The following is a 26,029-nucleotide window of genomic DNA, read 5'->3' as shown; positions in this document are numbered from 1 at the left end:
TCGTCTGCCTCTGCAGCAGTGTCCCACGGCCTCGCAAACCAGGCTGCCGCAGGCTCGCTTTAATTGCAAGATGTTTCAACCTTGGAGGAAACAGCTGCATGGTATTGAAAAGCATGCCGAGCAAGCTCTGGAGAGCAACCCAGAAAGCGGCACTCCTGTACCGTCCCTGCTTCAGTGCCCGCCCCGCGTTCCCTTTGAGATGAACTGTTGGTTGTGTGAGATGATGAAATAAACCTTTTCTTCTCCAAACTGCTTTGGCCAATGGTTTTACTACAGCCGCAGACAGCAAACCGAGACACGGCCTTGTTTGGCTATCAGGCTGTGAGAATGTGGCATGGTTACAGTTTCTGTTCTGTTCATCACACTTAAAATGTGAAGAATGTGTATTTCATGGATAGAGAGGCTTCAATATATTGTTTCATATTAGGTTTTTTGTTTTTGTTTTTGTTTTGTTTTGTTTTTGAGACAGGTTCTCTCTGTGTAGCCTTGATTATCCTGGACTGGCTTTGTAGACCAGGCTGGCCTCGAACTCACAGCGATCCACCTGCCTCTGTCTCCCGAGTTCTGGGATTAAAGGTGTGCGCCACCAACGCCTGGCTGTTTCATATTAATTTTTAAAAATCTAACTTGGGGCTGGGCGTGGTGGCACACACCTTTAATCCCAGCATTTGGGAGGCAGGCGGACCACTGTGAGTTCGAGGCCAGCCTTGTCTACAAAGCTAGTCTAGGACAGCCAAGGCTACACAGAGAAACCCTATCTCCAAAAAGCAAAACAAACAAACAAACAAAACCCATAACTTGATAAAAGCCTTATATTGTTAGGGTTCGGGTGGTCTACTGAAGAATGACCCCAAGGCAGTATACAAAAACAACATGTTTTTATTCTAGCATGCTAGGATCGCCTCTCTCTGGAGGGCGACCCTGAAATGCGCACGCAGGCTCAGTTTATAGACAGTTGGAGGGATGTGTGATGACAGAATTGAGTCAGAGTGTACAAGGGGATTCGGGACTGTCTGTTTATTTGGCTATTGGGGACTTTTAAGTCACTGAGGTTTTGGCTCTTACTCAGGAGCTGGCCTTTAATTTGATTGGATGGGGCCAGCTGTGTTCTTTACCAAGGCCATGAAGCAATAAAAAAATGGTATTTAGTCAATTTGTCCTCTAAGCTGATTAGCTGCCCATGAGCTGTCTATAACTTGTGGTTTGTTTGTTTGTTTTTTCCAGAAATTATTAGAAACTTGGCCTAATTAAGCAGAGTGAAAACCTGAAGCCTGTCATGGAGTTGGTCTAGTCAAACAAACTGGGGTCTTTGGGGCGGGATTGGGGTCCCTGGGGTCAGGTCCCTTCATTATACAGCCTGTTAAATGCAGTTCTTATGACATAAAAGCAAAGTTTTCATTTATTAATTGCAAATATTGAAGCCTAATGCTGAGAGTTCTCTCTCTCTCTCTCTCTCTCTCTCTCTCTCTCCCTCTCTCTGTCTCCCTCTCTCTCTTCCTCCCTCCCTCTCTCTCCCTCTCTCTCTCTCATTCTCTCTCTCTCCCTCTCTCTCTCCCTCTCTCTCTCCCTCCCTCTCTCCTTCCCTCTCTCCTTCTCTCCCTCTCTCTTTCTCCTCCCTGCTCCTCTCCCCCTTCCCTCCCCCCCTTTCTCCCTCTTTCTCTCTCTCTTTCAAGATACAGTTTCTCTCTGTAGTCTTGACTATCCCAGACTCGTTTCATAGACCAGGCTGGCCTCTAACTCAGAGATCCTCCCGCCTCTGCCTCCCCGAGTGCTGGGATTACAGGCACACACCACCACACCTGGCTGGGAGTCCTTCTATTCTAAAAAGAGAATAATGACACAGTGAAAATTCATACTATTTGTGTGAAATTTGAACAATATGCTGCCTTATGGTGACAAAGCTGTTTTTTATTTGGTGTGTTGTTTTCTTCATTCTTGATAATGGTGTTTGTCAGCCTAGGCATAAGTCTTCCACACTTGCACAAAGCAAGCTGAATGCCAACATCCTTTCCCCGTTCTCGGCCTCTGCTTCTGAACTGTGGACACAGTAGAACAAGCTGTTCCACACCCAGGCCATGGTGACTTCCCCACCTTGTGCTCTGTGCTCTCAGACTGTGAGCTAAGGTGAACTGTGCCTTCCTTCGGTTGCTTTTGTCATCTGTTTTGATTCAGCAGCTAGGAGGGTAATTAATACAGCTCCGATGCAATAAAGCTAAAAGCCAATAAGAGCTTATTAGTGCTTGAAGAATTCTATTTATTTTCCTTAACTATGGAATCTTGCACAAAAAAGTAGAGCACACACTGAAAACAAATAAAAATATTTTTTAAAAAATTTTAGTTATGTGTATACACACGTTAGTGGTTGTGAATGCAGTGCCCATAGAAGCCAGAAGAGGGAGCTGGCTTCATTTGATCTGGGATTCATGCAGTTGTGAGCCACCTAAGGCAGGTGCTGGGAGGAAACTCTGGTCCTCTAGTAGAGCAGCATCTGCTCTTTGAAAACTTGCTCTCTCTGCCAGGCATGGTGGCACACGTCTGTAATCCCAGCACTCAGGAGGCAGAGGCGGGTGGATCTTTGTGAGTTCGAGGCCAGCCTGGTCTACAAAGTGAGTCCAGGACAGAGAAACTCTGTTTCAACACATCTCCCCCAGGCTGACCTTGAACCCAGAGATTTGTCTACCTCTGCCTCTTGGGTGCTGGGATTAAAGGTGTACACCACCACTGGTCCAGCTAAAAACTTGCTCTTAGTGACTCATGGATATACTTGTTTAAAACTAAACAAAAACACCAAAATTTAGAATAAAGCTAATGTGATATTTAGAAGGGACTTTATAGCCTTAGATGAATTTGTTGATAAACAAGTAAAAATAAATTAACGGGGGCTGGACGGGTGGCTCAGAGGTTAAGAGCACTGCCTGCTCTTCCAGAGGTCGAGTTCAATTCCCAACAACCACATGGTGGCTCACAGCCATCTGTAGTAAGATCTGGTGCCCTCTTCTGGCATGTGGGTGTATATGCAGGCAGAACATTGTATATATAGTAAACAAATCTTTTTTTAATAAATAACTAAATAATATTGAACTAAAAGAGACTTATTGAATAAATCTAAAGAAAGAACAAAATGCTGGGCAAACTGGCTCGTGTCTGTTGTCCTGTAGAGCAGCTCAGTGGTGCAGTGCTTGCCTAGTATATGCAAGGCCAGACTCCCAGCACTGCAAACTAATACACAGAGACTGGCAAGGCACGCCTGCAGTCTCAGTACTTAGGAAGCTGAAGCCAGAGGGTTGCCAGGTCAAGGCCAATGGGGGGGAGGGTGGGGGGCGGGGAGGAGAGGAGAGGTAACAGAGAGATGGCTCAGCATTAGAGATGCTTGGTCTGTTCCTAGCAATCTTGTCAGGCAGCTCACACCCACCTGTAACTCCAACTCCAGGATGCCTTCTTCTGGGTCCCTCAGGCACTCTCTCTCTCTCTCTCTCTCTCTCTCTCTCTCTCTCTCTCTCTCTCTCACACACACACACACACACACACCACATGCATAAATGCACGCTCGCACACACGCACACACACGTTTTAAAAATATTACCTATGTGAATAAATAAATTTAAAACACAACAGGGAAGCACAGCACCTAACAGAATAGTTGGGATAAAGGAAAACCTGGAGACGCTGAGTGCTGGTGTGGTCTCCCATCCAAAGCCAACAGACACAGCTGCACACCACTGTAACTCCAGCACTGGAGGCGCTGAGGTGGGAGCATCTCAAGTTTAAAGCCAGCCTAGGCTACAGAGCATGGCCCTGTGTTTAAGAAAAGCCAAGCTTGTATGATTTTATTCATCAGATTTATCAAATGTTAAAAAAACCAAAATGATCTATATTCAAGAAACTACTTCAGAAAGCTAGAAAGAGGGGATCCCCCCCTCCCATTCCACTTTCTGAGGCTATTACTTGGAAGTCAAGCAAAGGCAGGAACAAGACAATCACAGGCATTTTCACTTAGGAACACAGAGGGGAATAACTAAAACACAGCAGTGTGAGTTCACAGCCAAGCAGACTCTAAGGGACATTTTCACATCAGGAAGCTCCATCAGTATGCAAAATGGAAATTTACATGAACATATTAAAGAAAACAACCTATTTTAGTAGTTACAGAAAAAGCATTTGATAATGTGGAGCACTGGTTCGTTATTAACGTTTTTCCAGAAATCCAGAAGTGAAAAGAAACATCCTTTGCTGTGCCGAAGCCCACAGTCAAGCATGCAGGTTGGCTGTCTAGGCACTTCTTGCCCCAGGAGGATTGCCACCTCATCCAATAAGGCAGTTGTTATGACGTTGGCTGTGTTGAGTGTTTGGGGTGGAGTATGTATGGGAGATGTGGTTTCATTCTGGATTAGTGCTGACAGCAAGTAAGAGCAGTTCTGGGTGTGGAATTATTATTATTATTATAATTATTATTTTGTAAAGAATTATTTATTTTACTTTATGTATGTGGGTGTTTGCCTGCGAGTACGCTTGTGTACCATGTGTGTGCTTGGTGCCCTTAGAGTTAAGTGTCGGATCCTCGGGAACTGGAGTAACAGATGGTTGTGAGCCATCACATTCTCATAGGCCGTGGTGGGGATTTGTGCTTGCTGGATACAGAAGAAGGCATTTGGGAGGTGTGCACCTGCCAGGAACCTCCAGGTGTCCAGCCATCTGGAAGCTCCAGATACACTGATAACTTTAATCTAGGAAGTAGATGTTGGTTTCAAAGTTCTCTGCCTGCCCCCTGGTAATTACAGCACCTAGAGAATGCATTAAAACCTTGCCTCGTAGCCGGGCGTGGTGGCGCACGCCTTTAATCCCAGCACTCGGGAGGCAGAGGCAGGCGGATCGGTGTGAGTTCGAGGCCAGCCTGGTCTACAAAGTTAGTCCAGGATGGCCAAGGCTACACAGAGAAACCCTGTCTCAAAAAACCAAAAAAACAAAACAAAACAAAACAAAAAAACCTTGCCTCGTGTCCCTCTACTTATAGGATGTTTCATGATCCTCAAAGACCTTTGCCATGGAGCTAGGGTCCCCAAGCCTGTGCAGCCTGGGCCTCAGCCTCCTGTCCAACTCCATCTAAGTCTGTCCTTCATAGTCCCCAAATAATAGCACACTCCTAGAACTCTGCCCACACTGTAAGCTCACCTACCTCCACTCCCACTCCACCACCTTTCTCTTCTTCCCGGAAAACTCCCATTGATTCAAGAGCCATCTTAAATCCCCTTTACTCTAGAAAGTTCTAGCCAACTGTTCCTGTGTGCTCTCCCCTTTCTTTATTCCCACAGCCCTCATTATACTCTCTTACCCTCCCTTCTGCCTTCCATCCTTGGGACCCTGTCAGGTACTGAAGAGCCAAGGGTGGGAGAGGAAGGTTCGGCTCAGCGATGACACTATGTAAGAAGCACACTTGAAGGAGTGTATAAAGGGGTCCCGTGTGCCTAGCCCTCATCTCACCTAGGCCCTTAGCAGATGTTGGAGGAACATGAAGGAGAGATAAACATGTTTTTTTGTTGTTGTTGTTTAGATCACAAGTGGAGGATGAGAAAAAGACTTGTGAGAGAGCAGGTGATGTTTATCCCCTTAGAAGTCGAACCACCGTGTGGGGTAAACTGCTTGTTAACCAACTGAAAAACATCCTTGAACAAGTTCTAAGAGGAGGTATAAATGTGAGCCAAAAACAAGAGGCGGAGCCTTTGGAAACTGGGGATAGTTTTGGCTGTTCATCGCTCCATTTCAAAACACTTGTAGAGAGACCGCTTGAGGGAAGGCTTCGGGGCTCCGGGCTCCAGCTGAGGTTCCAGGTTCTGGTTGCTCCAGGTTCCAGCAGAAGAAATCCTTCTGATTATGCCAGGAGAATCGTTCCTCAGATCTGGTATCCTTTGGTTTCATTATTGTATCTTCTTTTCCTATTGTTTAGATTGGTTGGGTTATAAGTGAGGTACTCTTGGTTAATACATTCATAATAAAATATATTTGTTAAGAAAATTGAGCCTACAGGAACATCTATTGAACCAACTGTATCTGTGATAGATGGAATATGTTCCACTTCCTCCTCGATCCTGGTACTTGTGAATGTGGCTTTAAGTAGGGTCTCTGCAGATGTTAGCTGTAGAGGAATGTTAATTGAGAACATATCTGTTCTGGCAAGAGATCACATCCAAAGATCTTCTAGGTCTGTGTGATTGGCCAGAATACAAACACGCCTTTAATCCAGGAGGAGGCGACAAATAGATCTGAGTTCAAGGCCAGCCTGGTATAGTGTAAGTATCAGGTAAAGAAAAGTGCTGGGCATGATGGTGCACACCTTTAATCCCAGCAGAGGCAGAGCCAGGAGGATCGCTGTGAGTTCATGGCCAGCCTGATCTACAAAGTGAGTCTAGGACAGCCAAGGCTACACAGAGAACCAAAAACCAAAAACCAAAAACCAAACAAAAGGAGAAGACGGGGCAGGGACTGGAGTGGAGCGGGTATGAAAAAACCAAGGCCAAGAACCACCAAAAGCAGCGCAGTCTAGGAAGAAGCAAGGGTGGCTTCTTGAGCCTTCAAAGACATCAGGACCCTTGCCAACACCTTGATTTTGGGCATCTGTCCTTCAGAACCGAGACATTCAATCCTGTTGCATTAAACATCTCACACGGTGATGATGATTTCTAAGGCAGTTCTAGAAAACGATTTATCTAGGACTTCTGGGTCTCATCTCATCCTCAGACTCCAGCTGCCTAAAGTTCAGTATGGATCTCGACCTAGGACGGTCCACTTCCTACTGCCTATGCCCTCGCAGACTAGACCAGGAGAAGGCTATTTCCTTCGCCGACGCTAGACGGCGCTAGAGTGACAATCCAGCGTCACTTCTTGGGCACTGGGTAGGGTTTTCTGGTGCAAAGGCGACCTAAATCCAAACTGATGGTTGGACATTCGCTTCTGTAAGCTCTTTCCAGAGAAAACGATGTTTGTCTTGTCACGGAGCAGAAAGCGGTTCTCCCTCTCAAAACTGCCCTGACAACCCTGGCTCCCGCTTTGCAGTGTTGCAACCTCAGCTTTTTTTTCTTTTTAATATTTATTTATTTGTTATACAGTATTCTGCCCACACTCCAGCAGAGGGCACCAGATCTCATTATAGATGCTTGTGCTTGCTGGGAATTGAACTCAGGACCTTTGGAAGAACAGACAGGGCTCTTAACCTCTGAGCCATTTCTCCAGGCCCTCCTCCATCCATTTCCAACACAGTAAGCACCTTTGGGGAATACACTCCCCCACTGAAGTCCCTCCACAGCACCCATGGCTCTTCAGGGTTACTCAAGTTACATAGTCAGCTCCGGGCACCAGCAGCTTGTCCAATAGCAGCTCACTCCTCTCTCTCCCTTCTAGACGCATGCCCCTTCCTATTTCAGGGTGTCTGGTGTGCTGGTCTCACATGCCGGGGCCTTGACCTTGGACTTCAACCCTTCGACAGTGAGAAGTAAATTTCTATGGTTTAAAAATCACTCTAATCTAAGGGACTATGTGTTAGCAACAGGAGAGGACAGAATTTCCAGATCAAGGGTATGCCATAGCCATTTTAAATTAAAGTAAATAATTTTATTTTAAAACAATCATAGCAACCAGGCAAGGTGGCACACACCTTTAATCCCAGCACTAGGGAGGCAGAGGCAGGGGGATTGCTGTGAGTTTGTGGCCAGCCTGATCTACAGGGCAAGTGCAGGACAGCCAAGATAATGTAGAGAAACCCTGTCTTGAAAAAGGAGGAAAAAAAAAATCATAGTGGGGTGGTGGAGATAATCCCAGCATTCAGGAGGCAGAGGCCACTGGATCTCTGAGTTTGAGGCCAACCTGGTCTACAGAGAGAGTTCCAGACAGCCGGAGCTACACAGAGAAACCCTGTCTCAGAACACAAACAAGCAAGCAAACAAATAAACAAATACAATTATATACTTACAGAAAGCTTCCTGAACCATATGGCTGACCCCTTCCAAATATTGTTACATGTTTCTTACATGTACTATTACCTGCATCTTACATGTATTGTTACATGTTTCTTACACGTACTATTACCTGCATCTTACATGTATTGTTACATGTTTCTCTGTAATCATGATACAGCCATCCAATCTAGAACTCTCCAGTGGTTCATCTAACAGTGTCATCTAACCCTCACAGCCCATTCAGGGTTGTTCTTATTTAGTTAATGTCTGTGATTTAAGCTCCCACCACCATCCCCTCAAGGGACCTTGTCCTGAGTGGGCTGCCCACCAGTTCTCAAGACAGGGACAGTATTGATCTCTTTCCCTTCTGGTGTCCTCAAGCCTCACAGAACTCATCTGGCAATGACACATCTGGTAATTACCATGCTCCGTCAGAGCTGGCCCAGGAGGACCTAAGTGCCGGTGTTTCCAGGAAGAGCGAGAGTCTCCAGCCCAGGAATATAAATATGTAGCAAGCTTGCATCAGACCTTGTAAACACTGGCGTCCTGGGGAGAGACAGACGAGCTGGCTTCTGCCTCTGGTTCTGCCCTCACAGGGAGGGTTTCCCTGAGCCTCTGATTCCCCTACGTGGTGGCGCACGCCTTTAATCCTAGCATTTTGGGAGGCAGAGGCAGGCAGATCACTGTGAGTTCCAGGCCAGCCTAGTCTACAAAGTGAGTCTAGGATAGCCAGGGCTACACAGAGAAACCTTGTCTGGAAAACCAAACCAAACCAAATGAAACAAAAATTTCCCAAGTGGAACCACTTGAGTATGTCCCTTCAAAAAATGTTGTCGCATGCTTGTAATCTCAGTACTCGGGAGGAGGTGGGTCTCTGCCACTTCAAGGCCAGCCTGGTTTACAAAGAGAATCCAGGACAGCCAAGGCTACACAGAAATTAAATCTTGGAAAACAAAAAACGAAACAGAAACAAACAAAAAATGATATGTTGGAACTTAGCCCTTAAGGTTGTGATAGAAAGTGCGTCCTTTGAGGGGTGAACAGGTCACAGGACAGGGCTAATGACCTTGTAAGGGGTTGGAGTGGACTAGCTAGGGCCCTGTGGGCTCGTCTGTCTCTTCTGCTACTTAATATGTGTTCATCTCTTTTGTAATGTTCATAATTCTATAAAAAAGCAACAAGTGGTGTAGCGACCAGGACTCCAGCAGACACTGACAAGCCAGGACCTTGGCCCTTGCATTATCCAGATACTAAGAAGTAACTTTCTGTGGTTTATAAATTACCCAGATTAACGGACTATGTTATAGCAACAAAGATGAGTTACAGCCTAGAATTTTCAGGTCAAATGGTATGTGGTAATTCTTTCTTTTACTTGTAAAAATAAGTATTTTTTAAATGTATGAGTGTTTTGCCTTATTATGTGCAGCCATGTATGTGCGTGGTGCCATAGCGGGGTCAGAAAAGGGCATTGGGACCCCCTGGAACTGGAGGTGTGGATGGTTGTGAGCCAACATGTAGGTCCTGGGAACCAAACCTGGGTCCTCTGTAAGAGCAGCAAATGCTCCTTAACCACTGAACCATGTCTCCAGCCCCATGGCAATCCTTTTCAATGGAAGTAAATACTTTTATTTAGAAAGGACCACACACTTACAGAAAGCTTCCTGAACCATGCGCAGAACCCCCTCCAATACTGTAATGTGATTCCTACAGGCTAGGACAAAAAACAAACTAAGAACACACATGCTGCACGCATTTCACCACACCCAGCTCCCCATTCAATTTTTAACCAGGTAACAAATGTCTTCTATGCAAAATAAAGACAGAGTTGAGAGCCACTTGGGCCACACTCTGTTTCTTCTTTCAGTCTCTTTGGGCTTCTGTAGTCTAGAGCAGTTCTTCGGTCTCACCTTGATCCTCATGACCATGACAGTTTGGAGACTACTGGCCCATTAATCTGTAAAATGTCACTCAATTTGAGGTTCAAGACAGGGTTGTTGTTGGTTTTTTAAAAAAGATTTAGTTATGTATACAATGTTGTGTCTGCAGAAGAGGGCACCAGATCTCATTATAGATGGTTGTGAGCCACCATGTGGTTGCTGGGAATTGAACTCAGGACCTTTGGAAGAGCAGACAGTGCCCTTAACCTCTGGGGCATCTCTCCAGCACCCAAGACAGGGTTTCCCTGTGTACCCTTGGCTGTCCTGACTCCCGGGTGCTACAGGTTGTCTCATTTTTTTAAAAAGCATCCTTAGCTATTTTATTTTCTCTATGGTATCTTATTTTATATGTGAGGCATTAGGTGTATTTAGCCCATGTTGACAATTATTTGAAGTTTTGCCTTACTTAACAGTTGCCACTAAGTAAGTTGGACACCACGGCATCACTAGCAAGGCTCTCTGTGGGCCTGGTAGATTTAGAAACATTACTGTAGGAAATCCAGAGAGTAGTGCTATCATCTCTCAATGTACTCTGTCAGGCGGTAGATAATTTTGATTAGTCCCTTGATCAAAATGGCATCTGCCTGGCTCTTTTCACCATGAAGTTTTTTGTTTTTTCAAGATTTTGTTTATTGTTTATACAGTATTCTGCCTGCACGTGTGCCTGCATGCCAGAAGAGGGCACCAGATCTCATTATAGTTGGTCGTAAGCCACCATGTGGTTGCTGGCATTTGAACTCAGGACCTTTGGAAGAACAGCCAGTGTTCTTAACAATCTGAGCCATCTCTCTAGTCCACCATGAAGTTTCTCTACATGGTGATGCCTTAGTTTTCCTGGGGGCAGGGGGGGACACAGAAAAAATGCCAGCTCACTCTAGTTGCAGCACTGATAACAGAACAAAGGAAAGATTATGTCCAAGGTTGGGTTGGGGAAACTGATGACTTTATTAGTGTCACATAGGGAGCATGCGTGACTCATAGGCAGCTGCACCATCGAGAAGTGCCCCAATGCCAGCACAAGTTACAGGAACTGCACTTCCGTCAAAGAGTCCCTACCCCACATCTGTTTACTGCTTTATAACTGCTGGGTCGGAACATGAACTTCCTGGTCTTGTTAGGTTCCAGTGAGTTTCTTGTATTTCCATGTTCCCTGTAGAAGGAAATGTGCCGATCCGGAGAGAGTGACTACATCATGTATGGACACCTTACACTTAAAAAAAAAAAGATCATTGTTAGCAATATTTTGATGATCTGATTGTCTCTGTCCATTAGAAGTCACTTTGAGGGACTGTGAAGGTGGCCAGTGATTAAGAGCATTTGGTCCTCTTGCAGAGGACCTGGGTGTGGTTCCCAGCACCCACATGGCAGACCACAACCATCTGTGACTCCAGTTCCAGGGCCTCTGACACCCTTTTCTGGCCTTCACAGGGACACATGTGGCGCACATACACGCATGGAGGCAAACACTCAGACACATAAAATAAATCTTTAAAAAAGTCACTTTCAGTGAGAGGCCTTTGGGCATATATCCATAATTCTTTGAAAACATTTTTTTTTTCTGTTTGACATAAACAGTTCAGGCTCCGCTGTAGGCTTCTTCTGGAGTCAGCCATTTCTCTCCAAGGAGCTCTGGTTTCTTTTAGTAAAAATAGTACTATATTTCTGCGTATATGTGTGCCTACTCAAATTGGTTTTTTGTTTGTTTGTTTTGGTTCTTTTTTTTTTTTTTTTTTTTGAGACAAGGTTTCTCTATATATGTAGCCTTGGCTGTCCTGGACTCAGTTTGTAGACCAGGCTGGCCTTGAATGCTCAGCTATCTGCTGGGTCTAAAGGCATGTGCCACCACGCCCGACACCTACCCAAATTGATGAGCACCAAGTGCATGTAGGAACCTAAGGAAGCCAAAGGAAGGTTCTTGTCTTCTGAAACAGGAGTTAAAGATAATTGTGAGCCCCCTGTGAGTGCTGGGCACTGAACCGAGGTCTTCTGTAAGAACAGTGATCGGTCTTGAGCACTTAGCGTCTCTCCAGCCCTGGAAATGGTTTTTAGAAATAGTAAGCTGGGGCAGGAGAGATGGCACAGTGATTAAGAGCCCTGGCTGCCCTCCCAAGAGGACCCCATTACAATATGCGCAACACTGACATGGAGGTTCAAAACCGGTTGTGATTTCTGCCAAGGGGATCTCACACCCTCTTCTGCCACTGATGGCACTGCACTTACACACAGTACACAGGCATACATGGGGGCAAGCCTCTCATTAAAAAAAAAAAAAAACCATTAAAAAATATAAAATAAATGAATTGCCAGGTGTGGTGGCACACGCCTTTAGTCCCAGCACTTGAGAGGCAGAGGCAGGCAGATCTCTGTGAGTTTGAGGCCAGCCTGGTCTACAAAGCAAGTCCAGGACAGCCAAGACTAACACAGAGAGACCCTGTTTCAGAAAAAAAAAATGTGAATGAGTGTTTTTCCTACATGCATGCATGTACACCACCTGCATGCCTACTGCCCATGGAGACCAAACCAAGGCACTGGATTCTCTAGAACTGGAACTTTGCAGGGTTGTAAGCCCACATCGCTGCTGGGAAACTGAATCCGGGTCCTCTGCAAGAGCAGCAAATACTTTTAACTGCTAGCCATCTCTCCAACCCAAAATATTTTTAAACATTGTATCTGTGAAATAAATGGGAGGGGACTGGCTGCAAAGACCAGAGAGGTGTCAGACTCCTTGCAGATAGAGTTACAGGTTGTTAGTGAGCTGACTGATGTGGGTGTTGGGATCCATACATGGGTTCTAAGTGAGTATCTAGCTGCCTGGCTGCTGCTGACAGAAACTCCCTGGCAAGCAGGGGCTGTACCTTGTGTTGTCCCAGCCACAGAGAAGGCAGTTTGGCCTGTACTGGACACATCTGATGCCTCCATCTGCAGAGACAGGAGCTGGCTGCTTCCCGGGAAGTTCTGCTCAGCTGTTCCGTAGACCACCAGCTTCAGGAGGGAAGTCTCTGCGTTTGTCTGTGGGTATCTTGTTGCTGGGTCTTTGATTAAAAATCATTGAAGTCTCCAGGCGGCAGTGGTGGTGATGCATGCCTTTAATACCAGCAGTTAGGAGGCAGAGGCAGGGGGAGTTCCAAGTTCAAGGCCAGCCTGGTCTACAGAGTGAGTTCCAGGACAGCCAGTAGGAAAGCACTGAAGCCTAGCCCTGAGAAGAAAGGGTTGTTTTGTTTTTTGGGTTTTTTTTTTGTTTTTGTTTTTTTCTGGGACAGGGTTTCTCTGTGTAGCCCTGGCATGTGCCACTGTGCTTGGCATGAAAGGTACTCTTAATTTGATCAGGTTTTAAAATCATGGGTTTGGTTGAAACTGCCTCATATCTGACCTTATTTTTAAAATCTCCCCAAAGGGGGGGGGCTATTTATTTTTATTTGTTTGTTTACTTATTCCTGTGGACGTCTATGCCCTGAACAATGGTCTTCTTCCCATTTCTTCCAACAGCCCTTTGCTCGCTTCTCTGGGAGTGTAATTCTTTTTTTTTTTTTTGGTTTTTCGAAACAGGTTTTCTCTGTGTAGCCTTGGCTGTCCTGAACTCACTTTGTAGACCAGGCTGGCCTTGAACTCACAGCAATCCGCCTGCCTCTGCCTCCCGAGTGGTGGGCGCCACCACACCTGGCATTAAAACATAATTTATCCTGTAAGACACAAAGCAAGGGACATCTCCCCACCTCCACCCCGACCCTTTGCTCCTTCCCCAAAGCACTGGCCTTCCTCTTCACTCCCTCCTCACAGCGTTTCCCTTCCTTTCAAAGCTCTGTCTTCTATCTCAGGTAGCTGTTAAGCTCCCCTCTTTGATGCTGTACAAATGCTTTGAGGGTGTAGACCGAGTCTTACTACCGTGTTCTGAGAAGCTAGTACCGGGCTTCGTCTAATGCCAGATAATAGCTTACTGAACACATTCAAGACTGAACGAGCAAAGAAAGGGTTGAAGCAGAGGTGGGGAGCAGCCATCCGGTAGAGTGGCGGTAGCACAAAGCCCCACAAAGTTTCTGAGCACAGCTGGCCAAGGACTTCAGGAAACCAGTGGCCCCCAGAAATGAGGCAACACATGCCTGGTGTATTTGTGCTGGGCCAAAGCCCTTGTTCCACACACCCCCAGTCTCTCCAGATGTTGAGCTCAGCTGGCAGGCTTCACCTACAAACAGGCTGCCTTCACTGGAGGCCAGACTGGTACTCCTCCAGGGAAATTCCGATAGGGAGATGTCCACACTTGCCAACCCCCCTGACTTGCCTGGCTAAGTTGAGAACCTTAGAACTCACTGCTATCCCAGGCTAAGCTGCCCTCACGGATTGCTGGAGCCACGTCTATGTTGCAAAATTTCTTTTTCCATAGACACAGGGGTGTCAGGGAAAGTCCAGAAAGCTAGGGCAGCTGTTCCCTTCCAGGGTGGGGGATGGGACTTTCTTATGCTTTTATAATGCCCTTCTATCACCAGCAGCTTGCAGGAGAGCCATGCCCAGGTCAGGAATGTGTACCATCCCAAATGAAATCTCATTTAACAGTGAAAGGGAAAACCCTGGCCAGTACCTCAACACTATATCCTGAAGTAAAGCACCAAGACCTGGAATTCAGGCGTTCCTCTGGCACAGGGGAAGACGGGATTTGCAGGATGGTGGCTCATGGTGATCACCTGACCCTCCTAGGACCAGGAACCATGCAGACTGCTGGGGTAAAACCACACCCTGGGCACTGAAAGTCCAGCTTTCCATGGGCTGGGGCCCTGGCCTTCTGAGTTCTCAGGGAGAACTTGTAGTCAGGATAATAGGTGGAACAGGACCAGGTGCTGGGGAAGGTGTTTCCAGGGAGTAGTGACCAAGGAAGTTGGGGTGAGGGTGGGGGAAGTGGGATGCAAGGGTGACTAGTGATCCGTGTGAGGTTCAGTTTAGAGTTCGGAGTGGCTGTTAGGATTCTACTTCGGTATAAAAATGATCCAACGCCCTCATTTTTCATTTGTTTGTTTTGTTTTTCGAGACAGGGTTTCCTCTGTGTAGCCTTGGCTGTCCTGGACTCGCTTTGTAGACCAGGCTGGTCTCGAACTCACAGTGATCCGCCTGCCTCTGCCTCCCAAGTGCTGGGATTAAAGGCCTGAGCCACCACTGCGCCAGCACATCCTCATTTTTTTTAATTATAGGAGAAGGGAGGAATGTTAGGATTCTGATTTAGTCTGCCTACTGTGATGTCATTGCCTACTTGCCGTGGGGATGTGGCCCTACCCAAGAATATAAAGGCCAAACCCTCCTCGAAGCTCTCTTACCCCTTTCTCTCTGTCTCTGTCTCCCTGTCTGGGGTACCCCTTCCCCTTTCCTTTTCCCTCCATGCTCATTAAATACACTCCTCATCTAATATCCTATCTGTTGCCTGGCATCTTATTCCTTGGGTTATTATCTTACATCTTTTATTAAACACAAAAGCAGACTGCCTGGATTCAAATCCCAGCGCAGTGGGAGACTGGTTAATTATGTGGTCTTGGGCTGCACTTAGACCTGTCTTGAGTTTTGTTTTGTCTTTTTCACTTGTGAAATGTGTAAATGGTCTCTCCCTTGCAAAAGTGGCTTCCTCACAGGCCACTGTCCCTGCTGGGGCACAAGTGTACTTGCAGTAACATCTGTTGGCCTAAAGACAGACCTGGGACTGCTGTGCATGGAAGTCTGGGCTTCTTGACTGCATAGATGGGACAGGATGGTACATTTCTCTTTTCCTGGCCTAGTGTTGAGAAGGCAGGCCACCAAGTCTTGCTGTGGGGTGGCCTATTTGGATTCCTTTTTGGCTTCTTCTATGTCTAAGGCCTTTGGGAACAAAGAGAGCAGCTCCTTTCAGCTGGGCCTTCTGCGTGGGGATTCCCTGGTACCCTCTGACCAGTCAGAGCAGACATGGCAAGTCTCAGCTCGCTTGTCTCCCACTATCTTAAAGTAGTAGAACCTGCTGCTTCCAGGGCAGGGGACAGAGGCTGCCTGTTGCCTGGCAGAAGGCTCCTTCATTTTCAGTGTCTCTTTGCTCTAGTCCAGGTTGATGGTCAGCTAAAACCTCCATACTGAGGTCTAACCTGGAAGAGGAGAGGCAGGGTTTTAAATGAAAGCATTGCCTAAGTTTAGGGATCTGGGTCATGGTCCTTGTCTACGCTGGGCTTTCTTTTTCTCTCTTCCCTAGGCTTCCTTATCCAGGGAAGGCAGGGAGGGAGTGAAGAGCTCCCCAGTGTTAGAGGCAACTTGAGTCTTGGCCGAGCAACTTCCTTTGAACCTGCCTGAGGTAGCCGACTCCCCTGAAGCAAGCAGCAGTGGGTGCTGTGCATACAGAGGGGAGTTGGGCTGGAGAAGAGAATGAAAGCTTTGCTCAAAAGCCAAGCAAGTCAAAGAATACTGGTGCAGATGAGACACTATTGTTGAAGACAACACGTATGTCAGCAAACACAGAGTTGAGCTGGTGTCTAATGAGAAGTGTCACCCCTACTGACTAGCATCCAAGGTACTGGAAGGTACTCTGCAAGCTATCAGAGGAGAAAGGTCATCATCAGTATCTCCCAGCTACCATCCCTGCAACCTACTTCAATGGCCTGCCTGGAAGATATACTGGCACAAGAGTGGCCCAAATGTTACAAGAGTAAAATCCGCTTTCTAATCCGCTTTAAGGTCTACTCCAGGAGACAGAACTCACACCTGATACCACTACCCCAACATTTTTTTGTTTTTTTGAGACAGGGTTTCTCTGTGTAGCCTTGGCTGTCCTGGACTCCCTCTGTAGACCAGGCTCGCTTCGAACTCACAGAGACCCAACTGCCTCTGCCTCCCGAGTACTGGGATTAAAGACGTGCACCAGCATGTCTGGCTATCCCAACATTTATAATTTTATGCCCATTTTTTTCATTTGCAAAGCTCGGGTTGACCAACATGTCACCACTGCCCCCCCCCACCTCAACCCCACCTCAGCCCCAGCCAAGTTGCCGGGGACTAGAGGAATGAGTACAGACTGAGCTTAGAATGCACTTCATAGCCACTCTGTTGCTACCTTCTGTGTTTGACGCAAATACATCTCCACCATACTTAAGTTCATACTTTCTTCCTCCTGTGCCTGCTGGGTGACCTGACCTCCATTAATTATCACTTGTGTAGTAATAAGAATGTACCCTTTATTCATTTTATCTATCTATCTATCTATCTATCTATCTATCTATCTATCTATCTATCATCTGTAGCATTTCACTATATATCCTTGGCTGTCCTGGAATTTGCTATGTAGGCTAGGATGGCCTCAAACTCAGAGATCTATGTGCACCACTACTCCCAGCTGTCCTTATATTAATTCAGTCTTCACTATCTTCTTCCCTAAATACCACATTTCTTTTTCCTTGTGCTAGAGCCTGAACTTCTGGGGGCTTTGAGGATACTAGGTAAGTGCTGTTCTACTGAGCTATGTTCTTGAAGGGATATTAGACTCTAGGGGGCTTCTCTACCCCAGCTAGTTCTCAAATAATAGAGACAAAGACCCTTTGGATTAATAAAAGCTCTAAAGCACAGTGACTGGGCGGATATCAACCCCACGGCATATTCCTTTCTCTGGCTTCCTCTTTCCTCTTCCTCCCGGCCTCCTTGTACCTCTCTGACCCCAAGCCTAGAAAGCTAAGCTCTGCCTACTTCTCATCTGCCCAGTTACAGGCTTCTAGCTATTTTATTAACCAATGAATTTTAAATTAGGTAGAGCAAAGTTTACACACACAAAAAAAGACCGGTGTTGGGCTGGAGAGATGGCTCAGAGGTTAAGAGCACTGGCTGTTCTTCCAAAGGTCCTGAGTTCAATTCCTAGCAAGCACATGTTGGCTCATAACCATCTATAATGAGATCTTGTGCCCTCTTCTGGTATGCAGGCACACATGCTGGCAGAATACTGTAAAAAAGAAATAAATCTTAAAAAAAAAAAAAACATAAAAAGACTGCTGTGTGAGAATCAGATCTTGTAGCACCAGATTAATCCCCAACAGAGCTACATAACCGTTAATTTTTGTTTTCTGTTTTCAATGGTAGGGCCTCACTGCATAGCCCTGGCTGGCCTTGAACCCTCAATCCTGCCTTTGCCTCTGAAGGGTGGCACACCCACCAGGTGTGGTGGCACACGTCTCTAATCCCAGCACTCAGGAAGCAGAGGCAGGCAGATTTCTGTGAGTTCAAGGCCAGCCTGGTCTACAAAGCAAGTTCAGGACAGCCAAGGCTACACAGAGAAACCCTGTCTAAAAAATCAAAAACCAAAACAACAAAAAACAATCAATCAAAAGGTCTACAACACACTACTGGTCCTTCTGCAGTTATTTTTTCTTAGTTTTCCTCTGCATTGCCAGCAGTGCTCTGTGCACCCTTGAGATGTCTATTTCCCTCATGTCCAGTCACCAAACTGTTGGTTCTGTTCTTAACAAGTACCAAGTGAATTTGCCAATTTCTATCTCAATAGCCATCTTCCTGGAGATATCACTGTCATCCCCCCTTCTCAGTAGGGTCTTAAATCCCTAAATTCATTCTTTGTATGTAGCTGGACTCCATCTCCTAACTCCTTCAACTTTAAATCTTGTTAAGGCACTTAACTGGGACCTGCCAAAGTGATTTCTATGCCCACAGGATGTGCTAACATTCCTACTGGCCCACTGAGGCTCCCCATTCTCCATATTAGCTCCTTGGGGTCCCAGTCACTGTTACCTCATGCTGACAAATGCAGACTAACTCAGGTGCAACTTCTTTTTCTTCTTTTTTCTCTTCAAGACAGTTCTGTGTATAACCTTAGCTGTCCTGGAACTCGGATCTGTAGACTAGGTTGGCCTCAAACTCATAAAGATCTGCCTGCCTTTGCCTTCTGAGTGCTGTGTACCAACCAGCTGGCAACTTCTTTCTTATACTGCATGTACATATGGCTCCTTTTGTGCCCACACATAAATTGCATCTCATGCTCTGCCTGCCTAGGCTCATGTACTGGTCCTTCACACATATCATCTGAAGGCCTTTTTCTTTAAAAAAATATTTACCTTTATGTGCATTGGTGTTTTGCCAGCATGTATGTCTCTGTGAGTGTTAGATCTTGGAGTTAAAGACAGTTGTGAGCTGCCATGCGGGTGCTAGGATTTGAACCCGGGTCCTCTGGAAGAGCAGTGAGTGCCCTTAACCACTGAGCCATCTCTCCAGCACCCTGAAGGCTTTGAGTACCCCATCCCACCTTCTTGTAGGTTCCGGATTATATCAATCATGATATACTTTTTAATTGTCTCTCCTCCTGGCCCAGTTGACACTCTACACTGGCCTCAACCATATCAGATTCAAGTGGCCATCGTAGCTTAAGTACAGTAGTTGGCACCTTGGGAGGAAATCACTTAATGAAAAGACAATGGGTTTCTACGAAGATAGTTGGTGGTCCTCCCAGGGCCACCTGCCTCTGCATTGCCATCAGTGGTCTGTGCACCCTGAGACGCCCCTCATCCAGTCAATCACCAAACTGTTTGTTGTACATTCTTTTTTTGTTTTGGTTTTTTGGTTTCTCTGTTTAACAGCCCTGGCTGTCCTGGACTCACTTTGTAGACCAGGCTGGTCTCAAACTCAGTGATCCACTTGCCTCTGCCTCCTTGAGTGCTGGGATTAAAGGCGTGCGCCACCACATCCGGCTTGGTGGGATGTTTTCATTTATTTTATGTGCATCGATGTTTTGCCTACATGTGTGTCTGTGTGAGGACCTGGCGCTACAGACAGCTGTGAGGTTGTTATGGGAGTGCTGGGAATTGAACTGCAGTCCTTTGGAAAAGCAACCAGTGTTGGTTTTGTTTTGGTTTCTCAAGACAAGGTTTCTCTGTGTAGCCTTGACTGTCCTGGACTCATTTTGTAGACCAGGCCGACTTTGAACTCACAGTAATCTGCTCGCCTCTGCCTCCCAAGTGCTGGGATTACAGGCATGTGCCACTGCACCCAGTGCAACCAGTGTTCTTACTCGCTGAGCCATCTCTCCACTTTGTTTTTTCCTTTTAGATTTACTTTTTTATTTATAGTGTTCTGCCTGCATTGTGAGCTTGCATGCCAGAAGAGGGCACCAGATCTCAGTATAGGTAGTTGTGAGCCACCATGTGGTTGCTAGGAACTGAACTCAGGGCCTTTGGAAGAGCAGACAGAGCTCTTAACCACTGAGCCATCTCCCCAGCCCCAAGATTTACTTAATTTTAAGTAATATTTTGTTTTGCTTTTCAAACAGGGTTTCTCTGTGTAATGGACCTGGCTGTTCTGGAACTCTTTGTAGACAAGGCTGGCCTCAAACTCACAGAGATCTCCCTGCATCTGCCTCCTGACTGCTGGGATTAAAGGCGTGTGCCACGGCACCTGGCTTGGTTTGATGTTCTTAATGAATATTTGCTGAATCTATCCCATTTCCTTAATCTTCTGCCAGACAGCCTCTTCAGAGCTGATGCATCATCTCTTCATGGGCTCTTGGTTCTATCTACTCTGTGTGTGTGTGTGCAGCATGTCTCTGTGTGTGTGTGTGGGGGGGGGGTACACATGCCAGTATGAACACATTGCAGAGGCCAAAGGATGACACCGACCATCTTTATTGCTGTCTAACTTATTTTGAGGGAATAAAAAATATGAACATGGAACTCACTACCTACCTAGGCTAGCTGCCCAGCAAGCTCCTGGGTACTCCTGATGCTGTCCTCATCGCAGAATTCCAGGAACACATTACCACACCCAGCTTTTTGTGTGGGTTCTGTGGATCTGAACTCAAGTCCTCATACTTGCACACACCACCACTGAGCCATCTCTGCCCCTCCCCCCTTCCTTGTGTGGTACTAGAGATTGAAGAAAAATTATTTTTAGAAAGGACTACATCCCACACCTGCCTTCATAAGATTTTTTATTATTATTTAGAAATGCAATTATATACATAGAACAATTAAAATTAAATTAAACTTTGTACAAATATTAAAATACTATCTTCATACCCACTGCAATGTACAGGATACCAAAAAATATATATAAAATAAAATAAAGCAAACCCAGATTGATTGACATCCTGCACAGTCAATTATGCATGTGTTGTTTCAAACCATTTTATGAGTACCATTCTGCAAAGGATCCCATAGTGGTGTGCAACCTTAAGAAGCCAGGCCAGTGTGGATACAGCCATGCAGCCCTCAACTATGTCCTCTCCCTACTTGTGATCCAAGTGCTCTACCCTGCAGCCCCCATGGTGAGGTTTGCTGTTGGGAGAGGGTTGGGTAGGAGTCTTTGTTCAAAACTCCACTAGGTTTTCAGCTGGGAATTAACTCACATCTTAGAAAAACTGGCCCTGCCACCTTTGGCTCTCCAGGGAACCAGCTACCACATCACTCAGCCCAAACATCTGCCAAGAAAAATATTCTCTAAGGCTGCAGAAGACCCAGTAGGCCTCACAAGCGGCGGCTCCCGCCACACCGTCAGGTGCAAGCACACCTGGAATCAAGCTGTGTAGTAGGCATGCTGTGTGTCCCTTCTAGTCCCTCTGTACTCTTTAAGGAGAGGGAAGGGAGCAAGGATCTAGAAATGTTTGCAGCATATTCCATTTTCTATGCTAGAATATTCCTCAGGAACAGAGGAGGCATTGTTATGTAGGAAGCCAAGTGGTTCAAGAGCTCTGGTGGGATTGGGAGGAAAAAGGCCAATTGCTATCTATCCCATTTGGCCACTTACAAAGCAGGAAAAATCTACCTTTGTCTTCTTTCCGCCTGGCTTCTCTACAGAACTGTAAAGCTGGGGGTAGGGGAGGGCGGCAAGAGGAACGAGGAAGCCGGTATTCCTTTAAGGTCTCTTTGCAAATGGAGTGCTTGTACAATGTACGTTGAAATGCCTTATAAAACCAAACAAACCCACAAAGTGGTTAGGACTCTGCCCATTTCACAGTTCTCACACAGTGAAACACACACAAAATACAGAACTAGGCAGATAGAGCCCACCTGTTAAACTAAGGCATGGAGGGACGGAATTTTCTACTTAAGTATTTATTTCACCATTCTGGCCCTTGAAAATTGACAGACATTGACAGCAAGTCACCAGATATAAAACCTGCACTGAGTCAACGTAAGTATGAAGAAGCAAAGACATCTCCCAAACCAAAAAAACCCTGTGTAAAAGTCCTTTGGTGCCTTTTTTGGAAGTCTCAGGATGCCCATGGAGGTGAGCCCGGGAAAGCAGGCTGTGTGGCTTCTTCCCACTTGCTCTAAGCTTCTTCCTACCCAACAGCCTGCACCTGCCACTGTTTCTAGCCAGGCTCCACTTCAGGGCAATTAAGTCCTCCCAGTCCCTCTGTAACGGACAAGCTCCAGATGCCCCAGAAACCACAGCACACCGCTGATGGTTAAGAGATTGCTTTACAAGAAAGAAAAACAATGCAGGAAGAAGTCACAGGTGCCAGCAGCAGTAGGTGGGAAACCTCAAGACCAGACCTCAGAGCCAGGAGGCTTTGACAGGAGGATGGGGACACAGCCCTTTATTCTCCAGGTGGGAAAGCCTGGGCCTGTGACCCCCCCAGAGTGGGCTAATGGATGGTAAGATGGAAGGAGATACCAGGAAGTTTTTACCCAAAGCTTAAGCCAGTCACCCTCAAGGCTAAATAAACCCAAAATGAAAAGTGCATCCTGAAAGCGGGAAAATCCCAGAGTTTAGACACAGAAAAGGGAAGGATCTTCCATTTGAAAACTCCTAGAGCAGAATTCAGATTTTAGAAAAGCAGTAAGCAAAAAGGAAGGCCCATTAGAAGACTCCTGCTGCTTGCCCAGTTCTCCCTTGAAGAGGTCGGGCACCACTGAGGCTTAAAGAGAGCCATGGTGAGGTGGCTTGAGGCCTTGGAACCCACCCCTAAGGTGAGCCTATCTCCTTCAGGCTTTAGTCTAGTTTGAGTACCTCCAGCCCATTCCTCAGCCAAGCATTCTTGCCTGGACACTGAGCACAACAGACTGGCCTCCTGGGTTCCTGTGGGAGTGTCCAGCAGGGACAGTAGGCACTGCCCTTACCCTGAGAGGAAAGGAGATGAGGGTGGCAGGAAGCCAGGCATGACAGGGACTAAAGTGCATTGTGAGTGGAGGCAGTGGGCAGTGGGCTAGGAGAAGTTATTCCCCTATTTTTGAGGCCACTGGTGCCTGGAGCTAACCCTGTTGGGTCAGGAACTATAAATACACTGGGTTTTAATTATTTTTACCACCCCAGAGAGGCTCATTATAGGTGCAGTCCAGAATTGGCTCTGACGTTTCCCAGGCCTGAGGCTTGAGGAAAAGAAAAAAAAAAAAAAAAAAAAAAAAAAAAAAAAAAAAAGGCGGGGTGGGGTGGGGGCAAAAAAAAAAAAAAAAAAAAAAAAAAAAAAAAAAAAAAAAAGGCAAAACAAAACAAACAAAAAACCCAAACACATTCCTTAATGCCACATCTGTCTTCTCAAGATGGCAGAAGCCTGGTGGGGCTCAGCTACCCAGGCTTGTCAGCATTCAGCGCAGGGCCATAGGAGGGCCAGCATTTTCCCACACCCAAGGCCTACACCTCAAGTTTCTGGGTACCCATCACCTCACATCAGCTCGTCAGCAACATGTGGAAGGGCACATTGAGAAGAGAGCAGAGTAGGAGAAGCAGCAGCACAGCAGGCCACTTCCTGGGCATAGTTACTAAGGCACATGACCGTGGTGAGGAGGATCCTCAGGACCTGGCCGGGGCTGCCCGCAGCACCCGGGGATGTGGTCTGTACCTCTCGCCTCCCCTTCATCACCACAAACCTAAAAATGGGCACCTTGCCCAGACTGCCAAAACCCAAATGAGCTTTCGTTGGCATCTCAGCAAATCTCACGGTTCTGTGGGCTACAAGGAAGCCAGAGCTACCCAGGACAAAGTCCAGGAGACAGCATGCACTTTCCCCTTATCCAGGAACAGAAACCAAGACCAAGGAAGCCAGTGCTCAAAGCAGGAAGTGAGAACTTGCATATTAGGAAGATAATCATTATCTGACACCCTTCTTCCCTCCCACAGGTCTTCTGGGTGCTTCTTGGAAACTCTCAGCAGAGCCAGGAACCTGCACCAGAGCTGAATGCTGGGTGGCTTTGGTATGACTTCCCAAACATTCTATCCTCAGTCAAGGAAGATGTCATCAGTGTTAACACACAGGGCAAGCTCAGGGACCCATATTCTGGACCCAACAAGAGCCACCCCTGCCTTGAGGGCCTTACTCTTCAATGTTTCTGCAGTCCCAGACCCAGGCCCCACATACAGGTGGCAGCAGCCACTAAGGCCTGCGGACAGCAACCCACCTGCACAACAGGGAACCTGGACAGGGTGGGGGAAGGCACAAGTAAACACAGCAGTGCTCAGGCTCTCGTGGCTGTGGGGCTGCCACCAGAGAGCTGGCTGGAAGGGACCCAGAGGGTCAGGGAAAGGGAGGGTTCAATCCAACACATTCAGACATGCCCCTGACAGATGGAAGGCTGGGCCAGGCAAAGAGCCAGGTCCTCCAGCTGTCCAGTGGGTAGATGGTGAGAATCTTCCTTGAGTATCCAGCGAGGTGGCCTGCAGGCCCTCAGGTACACACGGATACACATGTGGCAGCTCAGGCATCCAGGTGGGGCAGCTGGAGAGGACATGGTACTCAAACCCACAGGAGGAGAGAGGACGGGCAGAGAGAGAGAGAGAGAGAGAGGCCAGTGGCAGTTCTCATGCTTCTTTCAACAGTGGGATGTCTACAGAAAGACAAGGAGGGAAGTACAGATGGTTACCTAAAGGTGTCTCCCAAATATCACTTCCAACTCCACCTCAGGACCCCCCCCCCCAGCCCTCACTTAAAGAAATTAAATGTCTAAGCTAGTTTAAAACTTCCTGCTTTCTATTTCTGGCTGTTCTGATTCCACACACCCCCCTCCCACTGTCTGCATGATAAAATTTCCAAGCTGAGCCTGCCATTCAGACACCTTCGGGTCCCACCAACATAACCCTGCTTCTCTGGTGGTCTAGCTACTTTCAATTCTTCTCCAACCTTGCTCTAAGAGGGTAAAAAGCCCTCCTTAAGTCTGACCTTTCCTTAAAGCCATCTGCCATCTGTGTGAACCTGGACAAATCGCTTGGTTTTTCTGGGTTTTGGTCTTCTCCTATTTCACCAGAGCGGAGAAGTGTTAGACCCATGCTTCACACTCCTGACTTCCTAGGACATAGTCTTAACAACACGGGTGCCCTGTTTTCTGGGTATCTCATTATAGCCTGAGTTCTTCAATTTTTATTTCATTGGCTGGAGAGATGGCTCAGCCGTTAAAGGCTAGGCTCACAATCATTACTGTACTTTTAAAAACTATTATTTATTTATTTTAATATGTGTGTATGTCTACACACTGCAGGAAATATGTAATGATGTGCATCTATACCTACAGGTCAGAGAACAACTTTTGGAAGTCGGTTCTCTCATTCTACCATGTGGGGCCTGAGAATCAAACTCAGATCATCAGGCTTGGTGGTAAAAGCCTTTACCTGCCATTTTGCCAGCCTTATTTATTTTAGACATAGGGTCTATGCTGTTCAAACTAACCTGGGCTTGTGGTCCTCTTGTCTAAGCCTCTGAAGTGCTGAGACTGCAGGCCTGAGGCACCTTATCTGGCTAGCCCTAAACTTAGTGGTTCCATTATTTCTCCAGTGCAGGCCCCACTGACTTTCCAACTGATAGTTCATGCAGCAGCAAAGAGTGTGTTTCCTGTTTGAGTCAGATCTGAAACCTCATTCAGCACCAAATGCAAGAAGAGGCTTTTTTAAGTTTGCTTAAGCCAGGTGTGATGGCACATACTTTTAATTCTAGCAGAGTACTTTTAATTGGAGATAGAAGCAGGCCAGTCTAGGAGTTTGAGGCCAGCCAGGTCAACATAGTCAGGTCAACATAGTGAGTTTCAGGCTAGCCAAGGCTATGTAGTGAGATCCTGTCTTTTTAAAAAAAAGAGCCGGGCATGGTGGTGCACACCTTTAATCTCAGCACTCGGGAGGCAGGTGGATCACTGTGAGTTCAAGGCCAGCCTGGTCTACAAAGTGAGTCCAGGACACCTAAGACTACACAGAGAAACCCTGTCTCAAAAAACAAACAAACAAAAGTTGTTGTTTAAG

The 26,029-nt window shown here is 46.6% G+C and overlaps 1 protein-coding gene across 2 annotated transcripts in view; it reads right to left on the bottom strand.

The window, feature by feature from the left end:
- The window catches only part of Susd6 (sushi domain containing 6), a 373,726-nt gene that overhangs the window by 297,187 nt on the left and 50,510 nt on the right, over positions 1–26,029 (bottom strand). The window contains exon 6 of one of the 2 annotated variants that reach the window (XM_051148435.1): positions 24,589–24,630. In XM_051148435.1, coding sequence (XP_051004392.1) covers positions 24,605–24,630 — 26 coding nt within the window. In that variant the 3' untranslated portion in view covers positions 24,589–24,604. Of the gene's footprint in view, positions 1–24,586; positions 24,631–26,029 lie in introns of both variants that reach the window. The other variant, XM_051148428.1, reaches the window with a different exon arrangement.

This window comes from Acomys russatus, chromosome 1 (genome assembly GCF_903995435.1).
Source record: "Acomys russatus chromosome 1, mAcoRus1.1, whole genome shotgun sequence".
In the NCBI taxonomy this organism is placed as follows: domain Eukaryota; kingdom Metazoa; phylum Chordata; class Mammalia; order Rodentia; family Muridae; genus Acomys; species Acomys russatus.
Note: the sequence above shows the minus strand (reverse complement) of the source record. Positions and strands in the feature narration are given on the sequence as shown.